The sequence below is a fragment of the Rattus norvegicus genome, chromosome 2, assembly GCF_021556685.1.
Source record: "Rattus norvegicus strain SHRSP/BbbUtx chromosome 2, alternate assembly SHRSP_T2T, whole genome shotgun sequence".
NCBI classification, from domain to species: Eukaryota; Metazoa; Chordata; class Mammalia; order Rodentia; family Muridae; genus Rattus; species Rattus norvegicus.
In genome coordinates this window covers 229,799,429-229,825,142 of record NC_141535.1, presented here as the reverse complement: position 1 = coordinate 229,825,142, position 25,714 = coordinate 229,799,429, and the positions used below count along the sequence as shown (strand labels likewise).

General features: G+C 41.1%; 2 protein-coding genes across 9 annotated transcripts in view; one reads left to right on the top strand and one right to left on the bottom strand.

Annotated features, from left to right (window-relative positions):
• Positions 1–25,714, top strand: part of Rap1gds1 (Rap1 GTPase-GDP dissociation stimulator 1) — a 144,975-nt gene that overhangs the window by 77,271 nt on the left and 41,990 nt on the right. For 4 of the 8 annotated variants that reach the window (XM_087625044.1, XM_087625034.1, XM_087625040.1 and 1 more), the window contains 1 exon segment: positions 21,444–21,590. In XM_087625044.1, the coding sequence (XP_087481170.1) occupies positions 21,444–21,590 (147 nt within the window). 8 annotated transcript variants of the gene reach the window in all.
• Positions 6,052–25,714, bottom strand: part of LOC120100955 (uncharacterized) — a 94,787-nt gene continuing 75,124 nt past the window's right edge. The window contains exons 4-6 of the mRNA XM_087642840.1: positions 21,718–21,790; positions 11,664–11,731; positions 6,052–6,388 (exon numbers count right to left, since the gene is read on the bottom strand). Of these exons, the coding sequence (XP_087498966.1) occupies positions 11,704–11,731; positions 21,718–21,790 (101 nt within the window). The 3' untranslated portion in view covers positions 6,052–6,388; positions 11,664–11,703. The remainder of the gene's footprint in view (positions 6,389–11,663; positions 11,732–21,717; positions 21,791–25,714) is intronic.

The window sequence follows — 25,714 nt, the reverse complement described above, 5'->3', positions numbered from 1 at the left end:
TCTCACTTCCACAGAGAAGAAAATTACAGTCCTCCTAGTGAATAAAATAATCAAAACAAGTTAGTAATCCAGTTTGCCAGAGGCACTTTTTTGTGAAGAAAAGTGAATTCTATTATTCAGTTGACTTCAGGTATACAAGAGAATGGTCAAATGCATGCATGTTACTGATTCTAAATGTGTGATGTGATTGGTTGATTGATTGATTGATTGATTGGCATGTGGGGGTGGTATTGCATCCACATGAATGTGCAGGGGTAAACCTTGGATATTTTTCTCTGCCAGCCTCCTTATTACCTTGAGACAGGTCCTCTCCATGGACTAAAATCTTGCTCTTTGGACCGAGCTTGCTAGGCAGTGAGCTGCCAGGGTTCATTCAGCTCTGTCTGCGCAGCAGTGCCAGGGTTACAGGCACCTATAGGCCCAGCCTTTAACATGGGCCCTGAGGAGTGGAACTCAGGCTCTCACGCCTGTATAGCACTCTTACCTGCTAGGCCAGCTCCCCAGCCCCACTGTTATATTATTTTTATGCATGGGCCAGAATAATCTAGTTTAAATTAACTGCAAGTGCCAAGAAATAATATCTAAATAATATTTTATAATGAAAATTAGATTATTGTATGTTAATATAGTACAAAAATGCTTTGAAATTGCAGAGGTAATCAATATTTGCAGCAGCTTTATTAAATAGAGTTATTTATTCTGGCACTTGGAAATATTTGTTTCAGTGATCTAATTATTTGGTTAGAGGGTTTTGCTGCTTTTTTTTTTCAATGTTTCGTCTCAGAAGAAATTGAATTATTAGCTAGTAGCATACTGATGACATTCAACTTTAATCAGTCAACTTACTATCAAAGTATGCCATTTATAGAAGAAAAGAATGAATAACTGTTTTGCAAGGGAGCTTTTTAGATTTGGTTATGACTGTTATTGCATGAAAATACTTCATAAAGATGTTCTGTGTGGATTGAAGTAGATGCTATCTTATAGTTCTTGTAAGCGCTAAAAAAACATAGAGAAAGGACAGTGCTCCAAATAAAGTAGAGAAAATACCATAGACAAAAGCAGACACGATGCTAAGTACACACTACGTATGTAGCTTTTCCTACAGTGATAGCAAGAGGACAAGGTCCCGCTGCCTTTTAAAATAGGTCAAATTGTGCCTTCTAGGAAAGGAAAAGAGATAGGCTGTTAAAAGTTATATATAAGTGTATAAAAGTTTAATATGCCCCGTGGAACGCAGGTGATGAGACAGATAGGACTTCAGCTGCATCATTTAATGTGTCTGGTATTTTTTAGCTCTGAATTGTGTTAGGTTAAAATAGACTTGTTTCATGGATTACATAGGATTCATGACTGGGTATGGTAGGACACTTTTAATCCCAGTGCTTGGGAGGCAGAGGCAGGCAGATCTCTGAGTTTGAGGCCAGCCTGGTCTACATAGTGAGTTCCAGGACAGCCAGGACTACATAGTGAGACCCTGTGTCACTGTCCACCTCCAAGTAGGGTTTCTGTAGAAAAGCAAAACATGGGTTATAAGCCATTAGGCAAAGGAAATAATGATAATTCTACACGATACTGCAACCTGATCTCGTCTATACGGGAATGTGTGCTGGATGTTTACAGTGAACGTATAACAGACCGGGAGCTTATAAGGAAAGGCAGGAAAGAAAATCCAGGGCTAGAATACTTAACTCTGTGTAAGCACTAGGTAATCCTCAGCTTTTTGGCAGCCACAGTGAACAAAACAAATTGGTTTGTATGATTCTTACCTCATGCTAAAGAGGGATGCTACAGTTATTAAACAGACCCGTAAAACAAATGCAAGCAGGGGATTACTAGGATACTCCTATGTATGTGCCCCTGGTAACAGTGAGAGAGTGTCGGCTGGCGTTAGGTATGGTGTCCTTGGTAAGCGTTCTGCAGAGTTTGCTCACTGCTCCACTTAGTGACTTTCATCTTGCTCTTTAACAGAATCCAAGAAATAACACTGTGTAGTTTTGAGAAACATCGCCCAAATACATTGGGTTTTGGTGGTTACCTCAAGGAGGGAACTTAAATTTTGAAAGAAAAAAAAAATGGACTTTTTTTCCTACTAGTTTAGCTTCGAACCAAGATACTTTGTGTGATATGTCCAGGTTGAAGTCTCTCGAGAGAGGAAAGGAAAAATGTTTGCCTTTATTAAGTCCATTGCTAAAAGTCTAAATCTGTGTGAAAGTGAGTCCTGCAAACTGTGTTAGCGCCACAGCACGAACCTGTACATAGATAAATTGATTAGACATGTGCATACATGTACACACACAAGATGGGAACTAATGAGGTCTGAAGAGAGCCTTTGATCTCACCAGGGTGGGTGTCCTGATGGAGATATTGTGTCTATACTGTGTGATATCCTTTTGGGATACGAAAGTAAATATTCCACAAGAACATGCTATGCTTGGGGCCTTGGGTGTCTTGGGTTGATTGGTGTTTGTTTGTATGTTTGCGTACATGCTTGTGTGTGCCTATGTCTGTGTGTCTTTGTATGTCCGGTAGCTTCCTGTGAGCCTCTACATACTTAAATAAAAAGCTTAAAGCATTCCGTATGTCCAGGAGGTAAACATATTCTCTTTTCTGTGACAAATACTCTTGCTTCTTTTAGCTCTTCTTGGGATGGAAGCTCTCTCTTCTTCTTCTTCTTCTTCTTCTTCTTCTTCTTCTTCTTCTTCTTCTTCTTCTTCTTCTTCTTCTTCTTCTTCTTCTTCTTCTTCTTCTTCCCCTCCCCCATGCGTACATAAAATTATAAAGCATTACCTCATAGTGCTATTTTTACAGTATTTGGGCAATTAAAGTGAAGAACAAAATTGCCTACAATTTTTTTGTTCCTCCATACTTTTAACAATAAATAAACAAATACATACATTAAATGAAACCGGTAGCGTTGAAATAAGATTTAAGAGGCAGAAATAAACAGGTTTACATGTAAAAGAGAAAGAGCAATTCTGCCTCAGAGAGGAACTTGGTCAGAAGGCCAGTGTCACAGATTCTGACATGACTTCTGGGTTCCCAGGAAAGTATACGTTCATAAAGCCCCCCGCACAGGGATGGTGTGCACCTTGTGCTGGGGGAGTTCAGAGACGGTGCTGGGGGACAGGCTGCTCATGAAGGTGGAGTTGTTTTCAAGTAGCCTGATTAGGGGCGCAGCTCCCAGGTGATAAAGGATGCTGACTTTGCATATTTGCTAATAGTCGTCACCTACTTAAAACCCCTAACGTAAGGATCTACTGTACATCCTGAGGTATTGACAAGAAAAGGCTCGCAGTGTAGCTGTGATTGACGTTGCCACTTTCCCAGCAGCGTACAGCGTGGATATGGGGAGAGATGTGAGACACAGGTTTGCAAAGCTGTCCTAACAGGCCAGCTCTTGGTGCCAGAGAGAAGTGTAAATGTCAAGTGGGAGATTGGGGTGTTACATGGTTGGTTGGTTCTTGGTTAGCATTTGTACCTGGTTTAATACTGATGTTAAATACTTCAGGAACTGATTCTTACAGTTTGAAATCCCTGGTCTGTTAAAATGGTACTAAGAAACCCAAACAGTAAATTTTTACTATTAATAAAAACATCAGAGAGGAGCAAACTAGCCCATGCTTGATTAGTTCCCAAGTAGCACTATTCTGTAAAACATGTTAGCAAAGACATGGAGTGATGGTTTCTGAGTAATTGCAATGTCACAGATATGCAGGTAGAACTGAACTGATGGGGGTATCTCATGTGACAAAAATCGATAATTGTGGGTGGGGCGGTCAATAAGAAGTCACGAATGTTCTTCACACTTGGTGTTTGTGTCTTGGAGGCCAGGTGGCTTCATTGCGCCTGTGTAGGAAGTCTGAGTGGCCATTGACTTGACTTTTCCTGGTTATTACGGTTTAGGTGATGCCAGGGGAAATCACTTTATAAAGCTCTGGGAAAAGGAATATGTGAGAACGCTAACAATTTTTTTTTTTTACCACTTTCACTTTACCTGTTAGAGCTGAACCTTTGACACTAACATAAATTTCCCACGATGTTTGTTGAGAGCCTACTAATAAATACTATCCTCGGTTGCATTTCGGTAGTGCCATTGACAGGCCACCTGTCACAGGAAGCATGGTTTAGAAAGAATTCTCAAACAGCCATCACTGAAGAGAGACCCGGAGTGGTGGACATGGTGTACAGGCGTAGCTCTGTGTCCATCAGATGCAGGGTTGGGACCTCATTTTGAACGGCATCTGTGATGGCAGTGCTTGTGGATGTGCACTACCCAGCTTTCTCCTTGTCCTGATCTGCTGTTATATATGGAAATGCAAAACTTTGAAGTCCTACATAAAGGCATCATTTAAATCTGAATACAATAGGTCACGAAGTACAAGTTTATGCTTCTGACATGAGTACTTGATGACCGTGGTAATTTTTTTCCTCGTGACTCATTTTTATCATTCCACTAATGGAATATTTATAATGTTTGCTCTCCTCTATCTATTTTTTAGCAGATGCTATTAACACCTAGAACATTTAGAAATATGGGTTTTTGATTTGAGAAATGATGTCAATGTTTGGCAATTTTTCTTCATTTAAAAACTTAAATAAAGACTTGAACATGCTTTTAGTCAAATAGAAATTCAGTGTTTTGGCAAAATGGTAGAATTTAAGCATTGAAGTTTAATTTTCTTCCCTAGTAGATTTATAAATATTTAAAAACATTACAGGTATGTCTGCCATTAATTCAGGAAAATACTTTCTTTTGGTAAAATTAAATATCATTTATATCATTAAATATTAAATGTACTATACACTAACATAGATAGTAATATTTAAGGGAAACAGAAAACTCCTTCATAAACATATGGCTCAGAATGGCAGATTTATGTGGTTTGCAAAGCGGCTTAGATCATGGGTGACCATCCCCTTCAAGTCACGAAGGCCCCTTTTTAATAGCAAGCATTTTTTTTCTTTCCTTTTGAAGATATTAACCACATAATAAAGATTGTACTTGCAAAATCTACGAACTGAGAAAATGCACATATACCATTGAAGTGAAGTATGTAGAATTCGGTGTGTCAGGGCAGGGATGAGATGGGCGCTCTCTGTGAGTGACCCAAGCTAACTTCAAACCTGCCATCTTCCTGCCTCAGCCTCTGCAGTACCTGGGCTACAGATGTGCTGTCACAGCAGGCTGGGCTTCCTTTATGGGAGGAGGCTTCCTTGTAATTCATAAGACAGTTATCCGAAGTCCAGCTGCATTTGTCACTCCTTTCCATCAGGAGAATCATGCCACCGAAGGTACAAACTAAAGATGGGCCTCTCTTTAATCAGCCTTCTGTAAACCTGAGAAAAATTAATCCCTGAGTCAGATTGAAACAGAAACACGATGGGCCTCTCTTTAATCAGCCTTCTGTAAACATAGAGAAAAATTAATCCCTACTGAGTCAGATTGAAACAGAAACACAAAAACATGTTTTTGTAGAGTGGCTTGGGGCTAGGTTGGGGGTAGGGAAGGGGTGAGGTTAGGTACCTCCCAGAGGGGGAGCAGTTGGCTGGTACAGAAAGGGTAGAGGTTTCTTTGTTTCTCTGGCTTTTATTGTTACTCCTGTGTGTTCTTACTTTTTTCTCTGTAGAAACTCTTAATCGTAAGACTCTTAATTGACACGCGCAGGAAGAAATAGCAGGTGTTCTCCTTTGATCTCTGTTGCTATAATTTTAAAGCACTGACTGAAAGCAGCTTGGGGTAGGAGAGGATGCGTGTTCACTTAGGTCACAGCCCGTCCCTGAAGGCAGGCAAGGCTGGAACTCAGACAGAAGCCTGAAGCATGAGAAGGGAGGAGTGTTGGCATGCTGGCATGGTGATCTTGCCCAGCCCAGGACTACCTGCCCACCGAATGCTGTCTCCGCAAGAAACTGGGCCCTCCTGCATCAGTTTATCAAGACAATCCCTCCGCAGGCGTGGCCACAGGCCAGCTGATCTGTGTGATGTCCCAGTTGAGGCTTCTCTGAGATGATTCTGGACCGTGCCAAGTGTACAGTTAAGACTAGCCAGGACACAGGTCAGCAGTAGTTTTATTTTTGTACATTCTGCGGATGAATATTCAAAAGGTCAAAATAAGCCACATTTAGCAAAAGGTTCAGATCTTTCTACTGAGACGGAATCTGTCGAGTGAAGGAAGCCATGAGGCACTACGAAAGGAAGGGAGGCTTCCTAGAATTTACAGTGTTTAAAGTGGAGAGATGACTCAGCTAATGCTCTTGCTGTTCTTCCAGAGTAAGAATTCAGTTACCAACCCCAACACGGCCTTTCACAATAGTCCAACGCCAGTTCCAGGGCACCTGGGGCTCCCATTTGACACAGACACCAGGCATGCATTTGGTGATTGTTTTCCTACAGGCAAAACACACAGACATATAAAGTAAAAATAAATCTTTATAACTCTATGTGTCAACTTGACTGATCACAGACTAAACTGATATTTGGTCAAACACTGCACTGTGTGACTCTGTAAAGTAGTTTGGAGTCACTGCACTGAGTAAAGTACTTTGCCCTCAATCATTCACACTGTTGAAGCCCCAGAGAAAATCAAAAACTCTGGCCCTCCCAGGAGAGTGGGAATGTCTCATGCAAACTGCGAGCCTGAGAAATTGGTCTTTCAGAACTCATTTATTTTTAATAGTGTATTTTATTTGAAACACCCAAACATTTAGACAATATGCATTGGTGTTATCCTCCTATAAAATGAAATAAATAATTTTTTTAAAAAATAGAGCTTTTTAGATGTAACCTGACGCGTCCCTGCCAGATTTTAAAGATAGAGAGACTGAACTTTGAGAATTCAATCCTCAGTATCAGAAGCTCCGTCAGAGACCTGACAGCCTTGCCCCTGGTAATCATCGTCTCTGTAATTGCTGCAGTTTTGGAAGTTATTACAGATACATACATACTCTGACATTAAATAAACATGCTGATGCCTCTACCTGAGTAGTTTCATCTCCAGGTGAAAAATACAGGAATATACATGTCCTGAGAACTTTTCTAAAATTCTAAAAATGGAATTTCTAAAATCTTAAATGAGCATTTTGCTCAATCTGTTGTAAATTACAAAAATAACTACTATGACCTGAATGAAGATGAATGAAATCAGATAAGGAAGGAAAACCTTATATTTAAAACAAAACAAAATCTTCCTTTAAAAATATGTGCACGGGCGTGCTTAGCTTTGTTTGACCCTGTGTCCTTGACATGTCTGTCAGCATAGAAGAGTGTGTAAATGCCACTTGGTTTATTAAGACTAAAGGATGTTCTGATTTGGTCAATATTTTAGTGATAAAGTAATCCAGGTAAAACAGTTTTGCTGCTATCAGTACAGTAGGAAAAGGTATATCCTTCAAGTTCTTAAACAGATAAGTTTGGTTTTATGCTATTTCTTCTGCCCAAAAAGCATGGATGATAAAACCTGAAATTACATCAGCCTACTAATTGCCCTGGGTATTTTCTTCCTTTTCTAGGAGGAAGAGTCATGCTGAAGGCATTTGTACATATCTAGTTTTTCTAAATAAACCCTTCTGTCTCGAGCAGTCTTAACTGAATGCTTTCTACGGAGCACCCTTCTTATACTTGAACTGGATACCCTTTCCAGTTTGTCACAATTTATTGACACGGGCAAAGTGAGCTTTGTTCATTTTATTTCTTAAAATTGTTTTTCCTTATATTTAAAGTAAAATGAAGTTGAGCTGAAAACAGCAAAGTCTTATTAATGTGCCAGTCAGAAGCCAGAAATATTTGATGTGGATCTGTCATGAAACACATCGGTGTGGGAAGCAGGTGGGCTAACTGGACATACTCTCCTCAGCTCCTCCCTCCTGAGACAGCAGCAGGTGACCTTGCTGTGGCCCCCTTCACCACCACCCTGTCTGCAATGGATCATATAAATCTCCCCTCAAACATCCCTCCTTCTCTCACTGCTTCATCCCTGCCCCAATGCCAGCAGCCATGCCCTAGAAACTCTCTGGCCCCTGGAGCCGGGGAAGCGGGTAGGCAAACTGCAGATCTTTACCTCCTCCAAGTCCTCCCTCTGCAGCATCTGCACACCCCCACCCCCCACCCCCCACCCCTCACCCCCACCCCCTCCTCACCCAATCATCTGTGGGTCGCACAGATCTTCCCCTCCTAACTTCCTGCACTCCCTGGAAACAGGGAGTCCACTTGGCTGAGGGGAACAGACGGACTAATGAGGCTCTTCACCTCTCCCTCACCTCCTCCAGACCTGGTCCCCCAGGCTCATCCCCAACACCACAGTACACCACTTACCATGGCCTCTCCACCCACAGCCCTGTAACCCCCATTGCCCCTGAATCACTTAGCTCTTTCCCTCCCTACTCCCTTGCCTCACACATTGCTTTATTCTAGCTAACAAACCAGCAGGCATTTCTTGGGAGCTGCTCTGACCCAGGAGGCAGGTAGCACAACTGCAGAGCTCACCACTTCCTTCTCCATTCTTCAACATCCAGTTCCCCGGAGAGTCCCCAGCTCTGTAGCAGACTTTCCGCTGTGACCTTCTTGGCTGTCTGTCCCCTTTTCAGGGGACTAAGCCAATTCAGATGAACACCCTGCTTTCCTCTTGTGGATCCCAATCCTGCTAGCCCATCCCTGTTCCTAAGTGTCACCACCTAATACCTAGAAATCACTGCACCAAGAACCCCCAGTGGCCATGCTTATCCGGATGACACCCCTCCCCCAAATTTCCTACCCAGTACCACATAGTTACCACCTCCTCACAAGAACCAGAGACCACAACAGAAGCCAAGGAACAAAACACCTACTCAACAAAGACAAGACCAGATAACAGTACTGAGAATTACAGTGTTCCCAAACCCGGATGCCAGGGTAAAATCACATCAACAGCCGGGACAATATGTCTCAATTAGAGCCCACAACCCTACCAGAGCAGGCCCTGAACACTGTACTATACAGCTGAAGCTTAATAAAAGACCTCAAAATAGGCTTATGAATATGAAAGAGGTCCTTAGAAAGGAAATGAAAAAAAAAAAATGCTTAAAAGAATTCTTATGAAAACAGACTGTTGAAGGAAATGAGTAAAGCTGTTCAAGACCTGGAGGTGGTAATAGAATGAAAACAGAAAACACAAAATGAAGGAAGTCTGGAAGTGAAAATGGAGGAACTCAAAACCGGCGTCTCAGAGGAAAGCCCCCTGAACAGAAGAATAAGGGTGCTAACGCATGCTTACAGAACGTTTCAGCTAAACACAGAAGAATATATACCTTCCCGGTGCTTCATGGAACTTTTTTTGAAAATTAACTACATACTCAGACGTTGAGCAATTTTCAAGAGGTAGAAGAAAACTGAACTAACGTCCTGCATCCTGTCTGACCACCACAGATTAAAGCGAGATATTAACAGTAGCAAACAACAGGACACTTATAAACTAATGGAAACTGAACAGCCCGCTACTGATTGGAAAATGTGTCGAGGCAGAAATTAAGAAACGAAAGGCTTTTGAGACACAGCATGCACAGAGTGTACGATTAAGGTGGTTGTAAGAGACGTTAGCACTAAGAGCCTACATAAAACGAATTAGGGAGAGCACATACTAGTACATCAGCAGAATGCCTGAACGCTATAGAAGGAAAAGAGATCAAACCCAAATGAAATAGAGAGCAAGAAGTCATCAGCCTTGGGGCTGAAATCAAGAACATAGGAACAGAAAGTAGCACAGCGGCTTGGTGAAACCACGAGCTGCTTCTTGGAGGAAAGTCAGTGAGACTGGCAAAGCCTTATCCACATTAGCAGAGGGACTGATGAGAGGGACAGGACAGGAGAGCCAGTGAGAACAGAAGGACATGCTTTAGAAACCCGTGCTCCAACAAACCGGAGAATGAAAAAGAAGTCGATAATTCTCTTGATATCGCACCACTTACCACAGTTAAATCAATACCACAGAAGCAATTTAAACAGACCTATAACCCCCAGTGAAAAAGAAGCAGTCGTTTTCTAAAAGCCCAGAGCCAGATGGATTTAGTGCAGAATTCTAACAGAATTTCAAAGAAGAGTTAATGCCAGTACTCCTGAAATTATTCCATAAAGTAAAATAGGAGGAACACTGCCAGATTTGTATCACATGGTCCTGGTTACCCTAATACCTAAGCCAAATAAAGACCCAACAAAGGAAGAAAATTACAGATTAATTTTCCTTGTGAACATATGTTGTTCTGTGAACCTTTTCCTGGGAAGATAAAAGGCACCATTTTGCTTATCTCAGAGAGGCAGCCCACAAGAGACCAAAATTCTGGTACCACCAAAGTCTGACTTGGTGAACCAATGAGGATTTTTTTGGAGTTACAGGAGGAGAAATGAGTTAAACACAACTGCATTAGCCAGGTCCACACATGTGTTCATGCAGCGTGTACTCACGCTCACACACATACAGCATGGATGACTGCACACAAAAGCTGGCAAACCTACACAGCCTTCAGGCGGCCCAACAGGTTGAAGAGTAAATTTTTTTCCTTTCCAAGGTAGCCTTTACTTTTTTTTTCTTTTGCTTTTCTTTTATTGAATTTTTTTTACATTTCAAATGTTATCCTCTTTCCCAGTTTCCCCTCCAGAAACATCCCATCCCATCCCACTACCCCCTGCCTCCATGAGGGTGCTCTCGCACCCATCCATTCCCTCCCTCCTCTCCACCCTGGCATTCCCCTACACTGGGGCATTAAGCCATCACAGGACCAAGGGCCTCTCCTTCCATTAATGCCAGACAATGCCATCCTCTGCTACATATGCAGCTAGAGCTATGATCTCTCTATGTGTGCTCTTTGGTTGGAGGTTTAGTCCCTGGGAGCTCTCGGATGTCTGGTTGGTTGATACTGTTGTTCTTTCTATGGGGTTGCAAACCCCTTCAGCTCCTTCAGTCCTTCCCCTAACTCCTCCATTGGGATCCCTGTGCTCATTCCAGTGACTAGCTTTGAGCCTCCAACTCTGTATTTGTCAGGCTCTGGCAGAACCTCTCAGGAGACAGCTATATCAAGCTCCTGTCAGCATGCAACAGTTAGCCTCCCCAATAGTGACTGGGCTTGGTGACTGCATGTGGGATGGATCCATGTACAGCAGTCTCTGGACGGCTTTCCATCTCTGCTCTACACCGTCTGTATTTCCTCCTGTGAGTATTTTATTCCCCCTTCTAAGAAGTACTGAAGCATCCACACTTTGGTCTTTCTTCTTCTTGAGCTTCATGTCGTCTATGAATTGTATCTTGGATATTCCAAGCTTTTGCGAGTGCCTCAGCTGGCCTACACTTCTGCAGGGTGGCTCAGCTGGTCTCTGCTGCTTCTAAGCAGGTGGTCTGCTCTCAGAGTCCCTTCAGCCCTTCTCCCTCAGTCTTCTTTAAACTCAGCTTTACTTCTGAGAGGGACAGGTGTTATTGTATACTCTGTCAGGGACTGGCCTACTGATTCTGGTTAGTTTCAGGAACTTCCTGAGACTAATTATTAGTAGTTTACCTCCCTGCTTAAGCTCCCCTAAAGGATGGGAATGGTTTAGTCTTGGAGGAGTGTTACATAACAACACAGTCAAAGGTACTCAATGAAATATTTGCAAACAGAAAAGAAAAGCACATTGAAAAGATCATCCAATATCATCAAATTACCTTCATTTCAGAGATACAGGAATGGTCCAGTATATGAAAATCAATAAGTAATCCACCATATAAACAAGCTGAAAGAAAAAACACACATCCTCTCATCGGATGCAAACCATGCTTTGGATAAAATCAAACACCTTTCATGATAAAAGTCTTGGTGAGATTACAGATACAGGAAGCAGTACCTCAATATAATAAAGGCAGTTTATACCAAGCCTGTAGTCAACATCAAGTTAAAGGTAGAGAAACTCAAAGCAATTCCACTAAAATCAGAACCAAGACAAAGTTGTCCACTCTTCTCTATATAGAAATATAGTACTTGAAGTCTAAGCTAGAGCAATAAGACAACTAAAGGAGATCAAGGGGATACCATATGGAAAGGAAGAAGTCAAGTAGCAATTTGCAGGTGCTATAATAGAACATAAATGACCCTAAAAATCCTACTGGGGGACTCCTACAACTGATAAATTCTCTCAGCAAAGTAGCTGTCTATAAAATTAACTCACAGAAATCAGTTGCCCTCCTGTATACAGATGACAAATGGACTGCAAAAGAAATTAGGGAAGCAATACCTTTAACAATAATAGCATCAAATAGTATATTGTGGGGTAACTAAGAAAGCAAGTAAAAGACCTCAATAAAATTGTTAAGACACTGAAAAATTTGAAGCTCATCAAAAGATCAAAGGTCTCGCATGCTCAATGCATCATGATCAGAGTTCGTTTGAACTCACGGACACAGAGGCCGTGTGCACAGGGCCTCTGTGTGGTATGCATTATGGCTCTGGTGTAGTTAGCGTCTCCATAGGATTTCCACAAAGGTGAACGGGTAGGTCTCTGACCATATGCCTTCTCTGGGGCTCTTCTTCTTCTGTTTGTTTGCTTTGTCCATTCCAATGTGTTAGTTTAGTTTTATCCTATATTTTATATCGTTATATTGTATTTCACTTTACCACTATCCCTTATAGGCATGTTTGTTTCTAATGAGAGTCAGAAAAGGAGTTGATCTGAATGGGCGGGACGTTTGGGCTGATAGAGGAAGAAGTAGAAGGAGGGGAAACAATAACGAAGATATATTATGTTGTGAGGGGAAAAAGATCTTTCACTAAAAGGAGAGGGGGAAAAAGAAACATCACTATAAATTCATCTTACTTAGATCCAATATTATGTAATTCTTTGTGAAAAGGAAAAGAACGGTGATGATTTATTTTCTGATTGGTAGGTATTTCATGAGTTCACAAGTTAATGAAGGTCGGTATTTTTTCAAAAACTTGCTTTTGATGTTAAAATTGGTTGACAGTCAAGCCTGGCTTAAAAGAAGTAGTGAATTTTGGAGTGAGTCCAGTTGCATCGCCCTTCCACAGTGGTCCGGTTGACTATCTCTGAGTTGTAAAGTAGTTCCTTTATCATTATCTTATTTCTCAACCTTTATTTTTTCTAGACCTGAATTTTAAAGTCATAATTTATACACCAGGGCTGTTTTAAAATTGATATGAGATGTATATATTTACAGTGTAGTAGGGCTGCTGCCCTTTTGTAATTTGTATAGTCTGGGAATGAATCAGTGAAGCTTGAGAGAATTCGGATGTGTTTACTTCACACAAGAGCATGTGATCCTTGTCGCAGTCCCTGGGACCTTCTTGTTTTCTTCTTCGAGTGTTCTAATGCCCAGGAAGCATCTACTACGCCTATAGATAAGTGTGCGGGGAGTTATTCCAGGAGCCGGCTGGGAGAGCATGTCCTCTCCTTTCCCTCTCTCCTTTCGTGCTTGTTCTTTCCTTCCTGTTGCCTAGGAAAGGCCTTCACAAGGTGCTGAGTAGATCCAGTCACCACGCTTTAATAAGTTCAGAATCCTGAGCCAAGAGCAACCTCTTATCACTCTGAATTGTCCAATCTCAGGTAATCTGTTACAGCAGCAGGAAGTGGGCTAACACGGAGACACGGATGATTTGTGCAGTCCTCAGACACAGGATAAGAAGCCAGCTCTAACAGCACCTATAGTGGAAGAATCCATTTCTGTAAAAAGACAGTCTGTGGCAACAGAAAACAGTGATTCCTGAAACCAGAAACCAAAGGAGAGATAGCCCTCAACCAAAGAGGAGCAGTCAGTTGGTTATGATGAAATTAGTCAGTATCGTGACCACCGTGGTGATTTCTTGATTAGTTACAAATCTCGAGGCTTATCAGTTGTACACTTATGATTTTTCTTTTGTGTATTGTCTCTAGCCAAAGTCTACATGTGCATACACTCTTTTACACTCAGGCCCTACTGTCCTTTTGAGAAGAAAGGTGTCCAGGGGTGTTTCCTGACCCCCTTTGGTGAGACATTTCTGCATTTGCACCTTCCATCACATTTTGAACACTTAACTGTGTTTAAACATTTTCCTCACACTTCCCCCCCCCACCATAATGAAACGTTGAATTCATTATATCTGTGTTCACCATGTATAATTTAGTATATGAAATAAAGGAGTTGCACAAAATCCTTGATTAGTAAAATAGAATAACTACCAATTTGTCATAGTTTTCTGAGACACCGCGGTTAAACTGTTCGACTCACATTGGCATCAGTGTCTCAGAGAAGGAGAGTTGCTCCTATTAAATATTATTTAACTTAGATTATAGATGAGCTGGAAGAAACATTTTAACTACATGCACATCTACAGATGATCGTGGATTTGTTACTTAAGGATGTTAGGTAACTATACTGGTATTATAAAACCTTTTTATCCCTATAAAGTTTTAACACTGTTTCTTCCATTCATCCCCCCAGAAAAGATGTATATTCTATGCTTCTATGACATAATGTGAATAATTATTAACGCCTTTGTCTATCTCAGTAGAGTAGGACCTCTGGAAGCAAAGCCTTTCAGCATTCTTGTTTGTGTCCAGTATCTTGATAACAAGGCCTGGCAGTCAGCACCCATTCTGTAGTTGCGGAAATGGCCGTTTCTCCTGAGTTCTGTTCATTTTCATCGTATACATTTTTAAGCTTTATAGGTTTTTGTTTTTTTAGATGCCTGTGTGTTTTGGATTACTCCCATATTGTATTATATTGCTCTTGAACTGTGATACCAATTCCTGTTTTGATGTCTGCCAGGTCTGGCAGTGTAGACGTACTATTTTCCATTTGCCTGGTGTGTATGATGCATCTTTAACCAACCTTTCTTTAAATATTTGCTGAAGGTTCTCCTACTTCGAGCAGGCTCCTGCAGGCAGCATGGGGAGCTTGCTCCTGTTTTAGGTCTGATCTGATGAGCCCTATCTTCAAAGTGAAAGGCTTAGACTTGAAACCTACCAGCTTCCTAGCTGCTTTCTGATCATCTGAGCCATTCTTTGTTCCTCCACCTTCTTGAAGCTGCTGAGTGCTTTGGTGATGGCGTAGATAGAAATGGTGAAAGCCATTTAATCTCTGGAAATGAGGCCATTTTCTTTTACATTGGGTTGTTAGTGTGGAATACAGGTCAAGTCAGATATACCCAAGAGTTGAACTGGGCTTGTTTTGTTGTTCTCTTATATAAACCAAGCCCTCCTGGTGGTGCACTCTTCTCTCCTGGGCCTTAGAATGCATCTGCTGGAGGACTTTCCCCAGGGCTCCTACTTTCCCTGCAGCCAGGAACAATTGGTGCTGTGCTGTGTCTTAAGGGGATTTCTCCCTGTTCTTGCTGCTCTCCTGTAGTAAACAGGCCAAACTACTGAGTCAGCTAGGGCTTAGGTTGATATCAGGCATTCTGTTTGTTTTTCCTGGCATTGCATAAAAAGTCATTTCCCTTCCTTTCTTGAGAAAAGAATTCCTAATTTACCATGACTGTGTCTAGACAAAAATTACTGTAAAGAAATAAATAGAATTTGAGATATAATATAATGATCAGTGATCTAAAAGCTAAAAGTAGCAAAACTTGAGGGTGTGCTTCCCGTCAGCAGACGCTTACAGACAGCACGCATTAGGTCCTCTCTATACTCCCACCGTGGAAGTAGGCACAGCAGGGGGAAGACGCGTGGGGCCCTGTAGCTCATAGCAGCTCAGTGGAACCCCCTCCTGCTCCCCCCCCAGACCAGCATCCTGACAGAGGCTGAAATACTGTGTGAAGGCAAGCCCATCAGCATGGGAGGCTGGGCTTTTTTAGTTACTCGAGGTGATTACCTTGGTAATAATATTTCTAGCATTAAATTCTTACTGAAATTCTTATCATTTTGAGTTTTAACAAAGGAAAAAAATGCCCCTTCTAACAATGAGGAATAGCAACAGGGTTCCAGTATTTTCATTCTGTTCTTCCGAGACCTTACTTGATGACAGCACAGCACAGCTCCAGTTTTCCTCAACTGAAATGTCTTAGGGTCTACTAGAAGTAAACCTCCCACTTGTTTTTTATTTACTGTTAGCTGTAAGTGAACCAGAAATAGTTAAATTGGGTGGAAATTGCATCTAAAATCAGTCACGAATATTTTTTCCTCGTGTCTTCTGTTTTCTCTGTGAAGTATGAACTGTTCATGTTGTGGCTTGCATAGCCCTACCCTCTCTACACCCTGGACTGTATATACCTCGCACTGCACCCACCTGAATTTTCATATTAAAGACTTGTTACTGTGTTTTGCCCGTTTAAGCCCTGAACTAATTATATGCGAAGTAATGTGTCTGTCAGCTCTGTGGGTAATGTGCATTTAGACCCGCTGTTGGATGACTTAATACTGGATTGTCCTAAGTTGATTTCTTGAAAGGGGGACCAGATAACTCTTCAGAAATTAATCTTTTAAAATATCTGCTCAATTGATGCTGAACATTGAATCTGTGTTATAGTCCCCACTGTGTGTGGTGGCACATGCCTATAACCCCGGGACTGAGACCGTTGACACAAAAGGATTGCCAGTTAAAGCACAGCCTTGGCTACTCAAAGTCAGTAAAGAGCCAAGTGCCTGTCCTCTTCTCTAAGTTAAATGGGAATGGAAAATGTGTCTTCAGAAAGCTACTCAGGAGAACATGGAACTAGACCTCAGACTTCCCAAACTCCACTTAGTGGCATTTAATCCTGATAACTTCTTTAAGCTGAATATGAGTTAAAATTAAAGCAAAGACTATGAATTACTGCTTCCTAATCTGCTAGTTGCTGTGTTCTTAGCTCTGAAAACTCTCCAGAATCAGAGGTGTTTGCCTCTAAGTTTCTCAGCAACTCGTTCCTTCTGGCAATCAGCAACTTTGAAAGTATCTGTCTGTCGTTCTGTGCTCTGTGGGCCTCACACTTGTACAGAGCTAGGGTCGCCCCCTGCAGACCTTATGTGCAGATGGTTTTGTTTAAAACTCGGTGAATACGGCAGTGCACTTAGAAACACAAGACACTGAACGTGTGAAAGAAACTCTTCGCGGCTGGGGAAATAGTCTTAGTAAAACGATCATCACACAAGCATAAGGACGGGAGTTCAGTCCCCAGCACCTATGTAAATTGAGGGTATTTGTTGTGTTCTGTAAACAAGAAAGGAGACCAGGATATGTTTTGGTAGAGCCAGGCATGGTGAGGTGGGAGAGGTGGCTCTGTGGGACCATACTGAGGCATCCCTTCTCCCTGAGGTACCAGCCATATGATGGATATAGGATGGGATAGAGGGTTTTTTTTAAGGCATGGGAAGGGGAGTTGGGAAGGGAGTAGAGACAGAGAAAGGTGGCAAGGGGAGGCTAGCTAAGAACATGTGGACAGGAAGAGGGAGAAAAGGAGAAAAGGCAGAGAGTAAGAGAGATTAGAGAGTGAGGAGGGGGCAAGCAGCCTTGTTTATAGTGAGTCAGGCATACCCAGCTGTTGGATCCTAGTAGGAATGCAAATAACATTCCTCCTTTTTGTTGTCATTAAAAAAAGGAAAATCTAGACAGAGGTGCTGATGAACCAGGAATGGGGTCTTTGAGATCTTTAACTACTTCCTGCTGACTTTGGGGTGACATGTCTCTGGGAAACCTAAGAAAATAGGTATGAGGCTGTTGGTCCAACAGTATTGACTTTTAATCCCAACATGAGGGAGGTGGACATGGGACATCACGGGATGTTTCCATAGTCTTGGACATTTGAATACGTAGTCCCAGTTGGGGGAGTTGTTGGGATAGGTGCAGGAGGTTAGGAGGTGTGGCCTTGCTGGAGAAAATCTATTGCTAGGGCCAAGCTTTGAGGCTTCAAAATCTATGTGCCCTACCCTCCTTCTCCAGAGGCAACAGAGAGTTCTTAGGCACTGGAGTCACCATGCCTACCTGCTGCAGCACTCACCTGTTGTCATGGAGATGGAGTCCTTTCCCTCTGGAAGTGGGATCTCAGATGAACCCTTCTTTCTATAAGTTTCCTTGTTCATGGTCTTTTATTATGGCTATAGGAAACTAGCATACACCAGACGAGTCTAATATGGTTAGCACTGGTACCCAGTGAGGGGTCCTCTTGAAAAGCAAGGTGCACAACTCCAAAATTAACCTCATGTGGCACACGCCTAAAGACCCACGCACAGGTGCTTTTTACTAGCTAAAACTTTATCACCAATGAAATAGCTGGATCAAGGATCACCTTATACATACATTTTTCACAGTAATTTTATTTTTAAATTTAAACAATGTTTAGGTGAATGTTTTTTAGACTGAATGATTCTTTACTGTTTATTTCTCTCACAGACTTAGAATTTTCCATCGTGCATTTTATAGTATCAGTTATGATGTTTACTAATTATAAGCTTATTAAGTTTTCAAATTTCATGCCTCTAGCTCTCATCCTTTTAACTGGCATAGTAAAAACAACCCCACATAGTTCAAATGTTCGGTTTACTAACTGGCTGAGACAAATAACATGAAGTCAAGGACTGTTGCCTGATGTCATTAAGGCACTAGCCGTGGTCTACAATACAGTGTGTAGCCCAGAGCAGGTATAGTGCAATAGTTAATTCTTTGTGCAGTACACATAGACAGTAGGTCCATATTTTAGCCACAAGGATACTTACCAGTCATGAGAATTGTGAGGCAATATATATACAATGTGAAATGAGCGAAACATGGAAAGCCACACACCACATGACTGTGCTCATGAGAGATAGCAGCATTTTATAATTGATGGACAGAAAGGAAACATCCTCAGTCTCTTATACTTGCTGTATAACATACTTGAAAATAAACCACCAACTCGCTAGTTTTTCCCAACATCTGTGAGACATAGCTGTGACACTCAAGTTTTATTGTTTCTTGCCTTTGGTCACAGAAAGGTATTGGAAGGGCAGTACCTTCACATTTTGCTCTTAGATGGAGTTAGTATGAAAAAATTATCATTTGGGAACTGGAAACTATATTCTATGATGTATTATCATTAAAGAATGAGGTAAGGTTTGCAGGTGTTGGTGGGTTCCTCCAATGGCTGTATGTCTCATAATTATGAAGAATTACATTGTAAATTACATTTATATATACAGACATACACAACACAAAAATATTAAATTGAAATGAAATAAGATCCACTAAAAATATGGAATTTATTTTGTCTTGACCAACTCTTGGTTGGATATACTATGTATCCATATAGTAAATATTTAGATTATTAACTATAAGTCGTTTTCTAAAATACTATCCATATACATATTGAGTAGTTCTTACTTTGTTGTTGTTGTTACTGGAAATTTTATTTCCTTTTTGTTTTAAGACAGGGTCATGCTCTGGCAAGCAGGCTGGCTAGAATTTGGGAGTCCTTCTGCCTCAGCTTCCTAAGTGATGGGTTATAAGGGTAGACTGTACTTGGCTGGAAAGTAAAGGGGTGTGTGTATGTTTGTATCTGTGTATGTATGTGAGTGACTGCAAGTAACTACATAATGTGTTCATGGGGAGGCTTGAGGTAGATATTGGGAACCTTCCCCTATTGTTCTTCTCTACCTTATTCATTGAGGAAGGCTCTCTCACTTGGACCCAGAGCTGATCTGTATGCCTAGTGTACGTAGCCATTTGTCCTAGGGAATCCCCTGTCCCTACCTTCTGAGTGCTGGAATTACAGATGGGCTACTATGCCTCCCTAATGTTGACGTGGGTGCTGGGGGGGATCTAAATCCAGGCCTCAACGTTCATGATGAGTATTTTATCTACTGTCCAATCTCCCTAGCCCTGAAGCTTAAATTGCTAAGAACACAACATTCTCAGCTAGTTCCTCTGCCCTGTCGACATAGAGTTTTCTGTATCCATGACTGTTCAGCACTGTTGTGCATGCCTGTAACAGTATAACTGTTAGAACATGGTATGAAATTTAAAAATGAGTTTCATTTTAACCTGTTTCCTTCATTTTTTTAAAGAAACTAGCATATTATATGTGTGTATATGTCTATACCAAAAGAGATGTTTTAAGTTTCATATAGTCAAGTGATTGAGCATCGTGTATAAATATATGGCCTTATCCCAGTACCTCTATTAGTAGAGAAAGTTTTTCATTTATCAATGTCATGGCACTGTTCCTCTGTAAGGTGTGCTTCTTATATTGACCCTTCTGTGAGGTCCCTTAGCTAGGCTGTCCCTTCTGGCCCTTCTGTGAGGTCCCTTAGCTAGGCTGTCCCTTCTAACCCTTCTGTGAGGTCCCTTAGCTAGGCTGTCCCTTCTGCCGTCAGCCACCAGGTTGGCACTTGAGCTACTGAAACATGGCAGGTTTGAACTGAGGGTTATTTCTAGGGCAAAATACACGTGTATTTTGAAAATCTATCATGAAAAATGTAAATATTTTCTAATAACATTGACTACCAGTTAGGATGATAATATATTAGACATTTGGTTGAATGAAATTATATTGACACGTATTCCTCGTCTTATACTCTTTAAGGTGGTTCTTATAAATCTGTATTACACGCACAGCTTGTATATATGACCGCCATGATTCTGCTGGACAGCACCTGTCTATTGACTGTCTTTTGACATGAAGAGGTCAGATTGTAAAAGGCGCATATCCGTTTAACTTTCCATTCCTGCCTTCAGAGGTTGGAAAGTACTGTAAAGCTGTTTGCACACCATTCCAGCAGCCGGGTGGCGTTTCTCTTGTGCATTGGAGGTTTACAGGTCTGCCTGACCATAACTTCCCCACCACGTAGAAGTGGAAATATAGAGGTATATAGAGAGGACAAGGAAAAAGTAGAGCACGCATCAAGAGTGAGAGGAATGTATTTGTAGATCGTAGAAAACACTGCTAGACTCTAGGACCAGTGCTTAGTCATTACAGATTGTAACTGGAATTATACTGTGTCCCATCTACTTTTCAAAGAATTGACCTTGAAAAACACTCACAGAAAGATATTTATTGCTTTCTGAGTTGAGGAACAAACACTTTGACTAAACAATACTACTTAGGAGGCTGTGGGCGTGTCTCAGAGATAGAGCACTTGCTTAGTATGTGTGAGGCCCTGGGTTCTCTTCTTTAGGAACCCTATCCATTCAGAAGAGAATACCATTTTGTTCCCACTTCTTTTAAAAAAAAGAAATCTCAACAATTTCATTGAGGAAGCAGGGAGGGTAAATTTTCTCACCATAAAACACTCAAACTCTTTAAGCTCCCGTTTGTACAGTGAAGATATTCTTTGTTTTCCTCCTAAAAAAAAAGGTCATCTCCTAACCCCATCCCACTCCCATGTTCATGTTCGTTTTCTTTTCCTTCTGTTTGAGTTCTCAACAAGACATTTATTTAGTCACCCTGCTTGGGTTTATTTTCAGTTCATTAAATCGATAATAGCAAATGGTGTTGTGTTTTGTATTTGAAATTGCAAGGTACATTTCCTTTTTATTTTATTTTTAATTTAACTCTTTGTTTTACAGATGAGGGCAGAAGTGCAGTTGACCAAGCAGGTGGTGCACAGATTGTAATTGACCATTTAAGGTCGCTGTGCGGTAGAGCAGACCCCGCCAATGAGAAGCTCTTGACTGTCTTTTGTGGCATGCTGATGAACTATAGCAATGAGAATGGTAAACAAAATGGGACACTCGCTTTATCTGTGGGGAAACGATAAATGGCTTTCACTGTACTACACAACAGTTATCCGAAAACCAAACAAACTCCCAAGGGGCACACAGAACTGAGAATTCACCTTACCGTGCTGGAAAATTACACAACGGTCTGAGGTACAGAACTGGAACTAGGCTGTGAAGGTTGACCATGATAACACCTGAAGGCGAAAATCAAGTATATGGTATAGTTTAAGCTTTTTTGCTGTGAACATTTTAAAAAGAAACAATGTTAAAGTAGGCTCACATTTATGTCTTTAAATGCCAGGAGTGATTTTAAACAAACATTGTTTTTAGATTAAAAAAAAATAAAGCTACTGTATTATTTACTATATTTATTTGGAAGAATAAATATTCTTCAGTCAAATTGAGCTTTAGAATATCAAAGTTCAAAGTAAGTGTAAGTAGTTCATTATAGAATTAGTCTTTGAGATAATTTGTTCTCCATTTAAGACATTTTTAGGACCTAGCAACAAACGACAAACTTTCACACAGCCTGTGATTATCTATGATAGGACCATCCATCCATGCAATGTCAGTAAGTTTTCATAATGCTCTTGTGTCTTAAGCATGGTTCACTTATCATCATCTATGTAGAAAAAGTGCTCCAGTTCCAGAATGTTCTTGGCATGTAACAGAGGTCCTTGTGCGATTTGTTTCTTGTGGTATTTTAAGGTTTGCAGTTGTATATTGACTATGTAGTAATTTTTTATACTGAATGAGTTTTTTGTTCTTGTTTTTGTTTTGTTTTGTTTTTTTATGGTAGGTTCATATGGTCAGTGATTTCTGCTTTCTTTTACCTTTGCTGAATCCATTTTGAAGGATTCTAAATAGAAATAGAACAGAATCTGGGTAAAAACCCAGTTTTTGGTTTCTATCTGGACTTTAGCTGTAGTATGCAGGTGTCTGAATTACATTAAGAAATTACATTACAGCTGTTCATGTTTCTTCTCTTTTTTTCTTAACTTCATTTGGGAATCCACTCAAGAAAGTAGAAAGATCCCAAGTGGAAGAACATTTCAAAATGCCACAAAAGAAACTGCGGCTTTGGACGTAATAGACATTTTATGCATCTAAACTGGGAGTTTTCGCCTTTTGAGGAAGCTGCTTTAAAATGTGTGTTTAAAAAAAAAGAAAGTAATCAATGGGAGGAGAGGCCCTTGGCCCTGTGAAGCCGGTGCCCCAGTGTAGGGGATGCCAGGGCAGGGAGGCGGGAGGGGGAGCTGGGGGAAGGAGGAACGCCCTCATAGAAGCAGGGAGATGGGGGATGTGATAGGGGGTTTGTGGAGGGGAAACCTGGAAAGGGGATAACATTTGAAATGCAAATAAAGAAAATATCTAATATAAAACAGTAAGTAAATAACTCTCCCCTGGTAGCTAATATTGCTGGCAGTCCAAGCATGGTGACTGAGTTTAGGTCCCCAGGGTTACCGATACAAAAAGACAGCTTAGAGGCTCATTGGCCAGCCAGTCCATCTAGCTAGAAAAGGGGTGGCGCTCCTGGTTTAGTGAGGGACCCTGTCTCAAAAGGTACAGTGGAGAGCAATTGAGGAAGACATCCTGGTGTCAACCTCTGATCCTTTCTCAAGACACAGACAAAATGGCTGAAGGATCCTTCAAAACATGATGCGGCCTATAGCAGAGCATCACAGTGTGCGGCCGGGTGCACTGGGGTCGGATTGCACATACACTGTGCCTTTTTCAAAACGTAGTAGATAAACGAAGTTATTTTGTTAAAGAGACGTGGCAAAGGTCACTCTTCGTCCTCCGTCCTTCCCTCATCCTGAGCGCCCTTTCACATGATTCTCGTGGCCAGCGCTTTAACTCAAGTGCGGATCCATCCTTCCTGCCACTATCAAGCACCTTCGGTTTTGTGCTACCAGTTACTGTGTTACCTACAATTCCGTTTAACGACTTAAATACTGGGACTTCTTTACTGACCTGAGACCACTTAGGATTGACTCTGTGTACCCAGCACCTAGATGACTCACTGAGACCCAAGACACTCATCACCTGATGAGAGGGTTCCTTTTAGATGTGTTTACCTTTGAATCTTAGTTCATACCCCTGTGCCAAATGCCTCCCTTCTGTTGTGGAGAAAGAAAAAAAAAAAATGAACTGTTACTTTGAACACAATTATTTAAGCTTTATCCATAGTGAAGAAGTTTTCAGGGTTTTTTTTGTTTTTTTTTTTTTAATTTTCAGATGAGAAAGTATGGAAACTGATCACAGAAAACTCTTAACCTGGGTGCCCTCATGAAAGCGGCTTTTTTGAATTATGTATTCATTATGTATCCTAGAATGCATTGACACTATGCAGTATGTTCATTCAAATACTCATGTCCGTGTCAGGAAGCTGTCAGTATAGCAGGACTTAAGTTCAGTGAATAAGGAACGAAGCAGTTCGGTAGAAGCATTTCTGTTCTGCTCGATAGAACTATACACGACTGAAGGTTAGCAGTTTATTATCACACTGGCTTAGGCCTCTGCCTTTAAGCTGTGACCTATTCCTATATTTTTTTACCCAGCGATGAAGCAGTTAGGACTTCTTATAGTAGAGCGTCTGGGTTGTAAAAAGTATCCTGCAGAGCCAGAAATGTTAGAGTAATAATTATAAAACCATATTTACATGTGACAGGGTAAGTTTAGTTACAAAAGTCACTTAATAATTTAAAATATCGTGCTCACTTTTTAATGTGGCAAACATTCCAACAGTATATAGCCTTGCAAAATAACCTGAATATTGATTTGATAGAAAAGCCTGTAAAGGAATTGCCATTCATCTTGGGGAAATGTAGCCTTCTATTACCTGGATACAGCTCGAGTTTTAAATGAGGGACTCAGATCGTGTAATCGTAGATATTTTACATCATTTTTGACGATTTTTTTTTCCCAGTTTGTTGACACTTGCTAAAATGCTGTGGTTTGAGAGCACTAAATATTCTAGCTCAGTGTTCCGCTGTTAACACGGGTGCTCTCTGACTGGCCGTGGAGTGTATTCCAGTCAGTCCATCATAGACCTGACAGCGGCATACATGGGCATCACACTTGATCCATTTAATCCACTGAAGATCGTGTCCAGCACCTCAGAGTTCCACTTATTTAAACCATGAGCACAGAGCTGGTGGAGGACTGTGGCCTACTGCTTCTCATGCCCAGCATCCCAAGAGACATGCTGCACATCACTGGCCTGGGCAAAAACTAAAACGTCAAGGTCCTCCTGAACCCATGTCACTTCCATACCATCATCCATTCCATAGTTCCTTTGATATATAGTATCCAGGTACTAGATACTTTATTATTACCTAAAGTTTTTATTAATAAAGCCAGTAGTGGGAAGAAAACTGTCCAAATGCAGCCCTTCATTCTGTAAGTTAGAAACACTATAAATTCTTTATTCTTCTATTAGTAGGTATTCCGCATCCAGATAGAGCAGGAAAGGACACTGAAAACAAGTGACATTTCCCATGTTATCCACAGACTTAGTAAGTCTATATATGTATACCTGGAAACCACAAACATTTATCCTTAAGCAAATCACTTAGAGATCAGGATAACACCTTGTGTGGGAACCTGTCCATTCATGGTCACCACTGTCAGTTACAAGTGGCATGTTCAATCAATAACTAATAGAAACTCTACTTAAAGGGTTAATATTTTTCAGTTGGTTAGTTGGACAGTTTTGATACAGGGTCTCACTGTGTAGCCCTAAATGGCCCAGAACTTTCTATATGGACCATACTGCCCTCAAACTCACAGAGATCACTGCTTCTTCCTCCCTGGTACTATGATTAATGGTGCGCACCACCATGACTGGCTTAATATTTTTCTTAATACACTTGTGTTAGAAAAACACAAATAGAAGGGAAGGGTTGTTACAACTTTAAAGCACAGTTCTAAATGGTGATAAGCAATAAAACTGAATTTCATAAACATAAGCTGTGCTATAAAATAAAGACAGACAGTCATTGGCTTTTTCATGTGACCTTAACGTATACATCCAGCAGCCATGTATTTGACTGTATGCCTTCAGTAAACACTAGCGCTAGCATTCTCTAATCTGTAGTAGTGCCATTGGTGAAGGG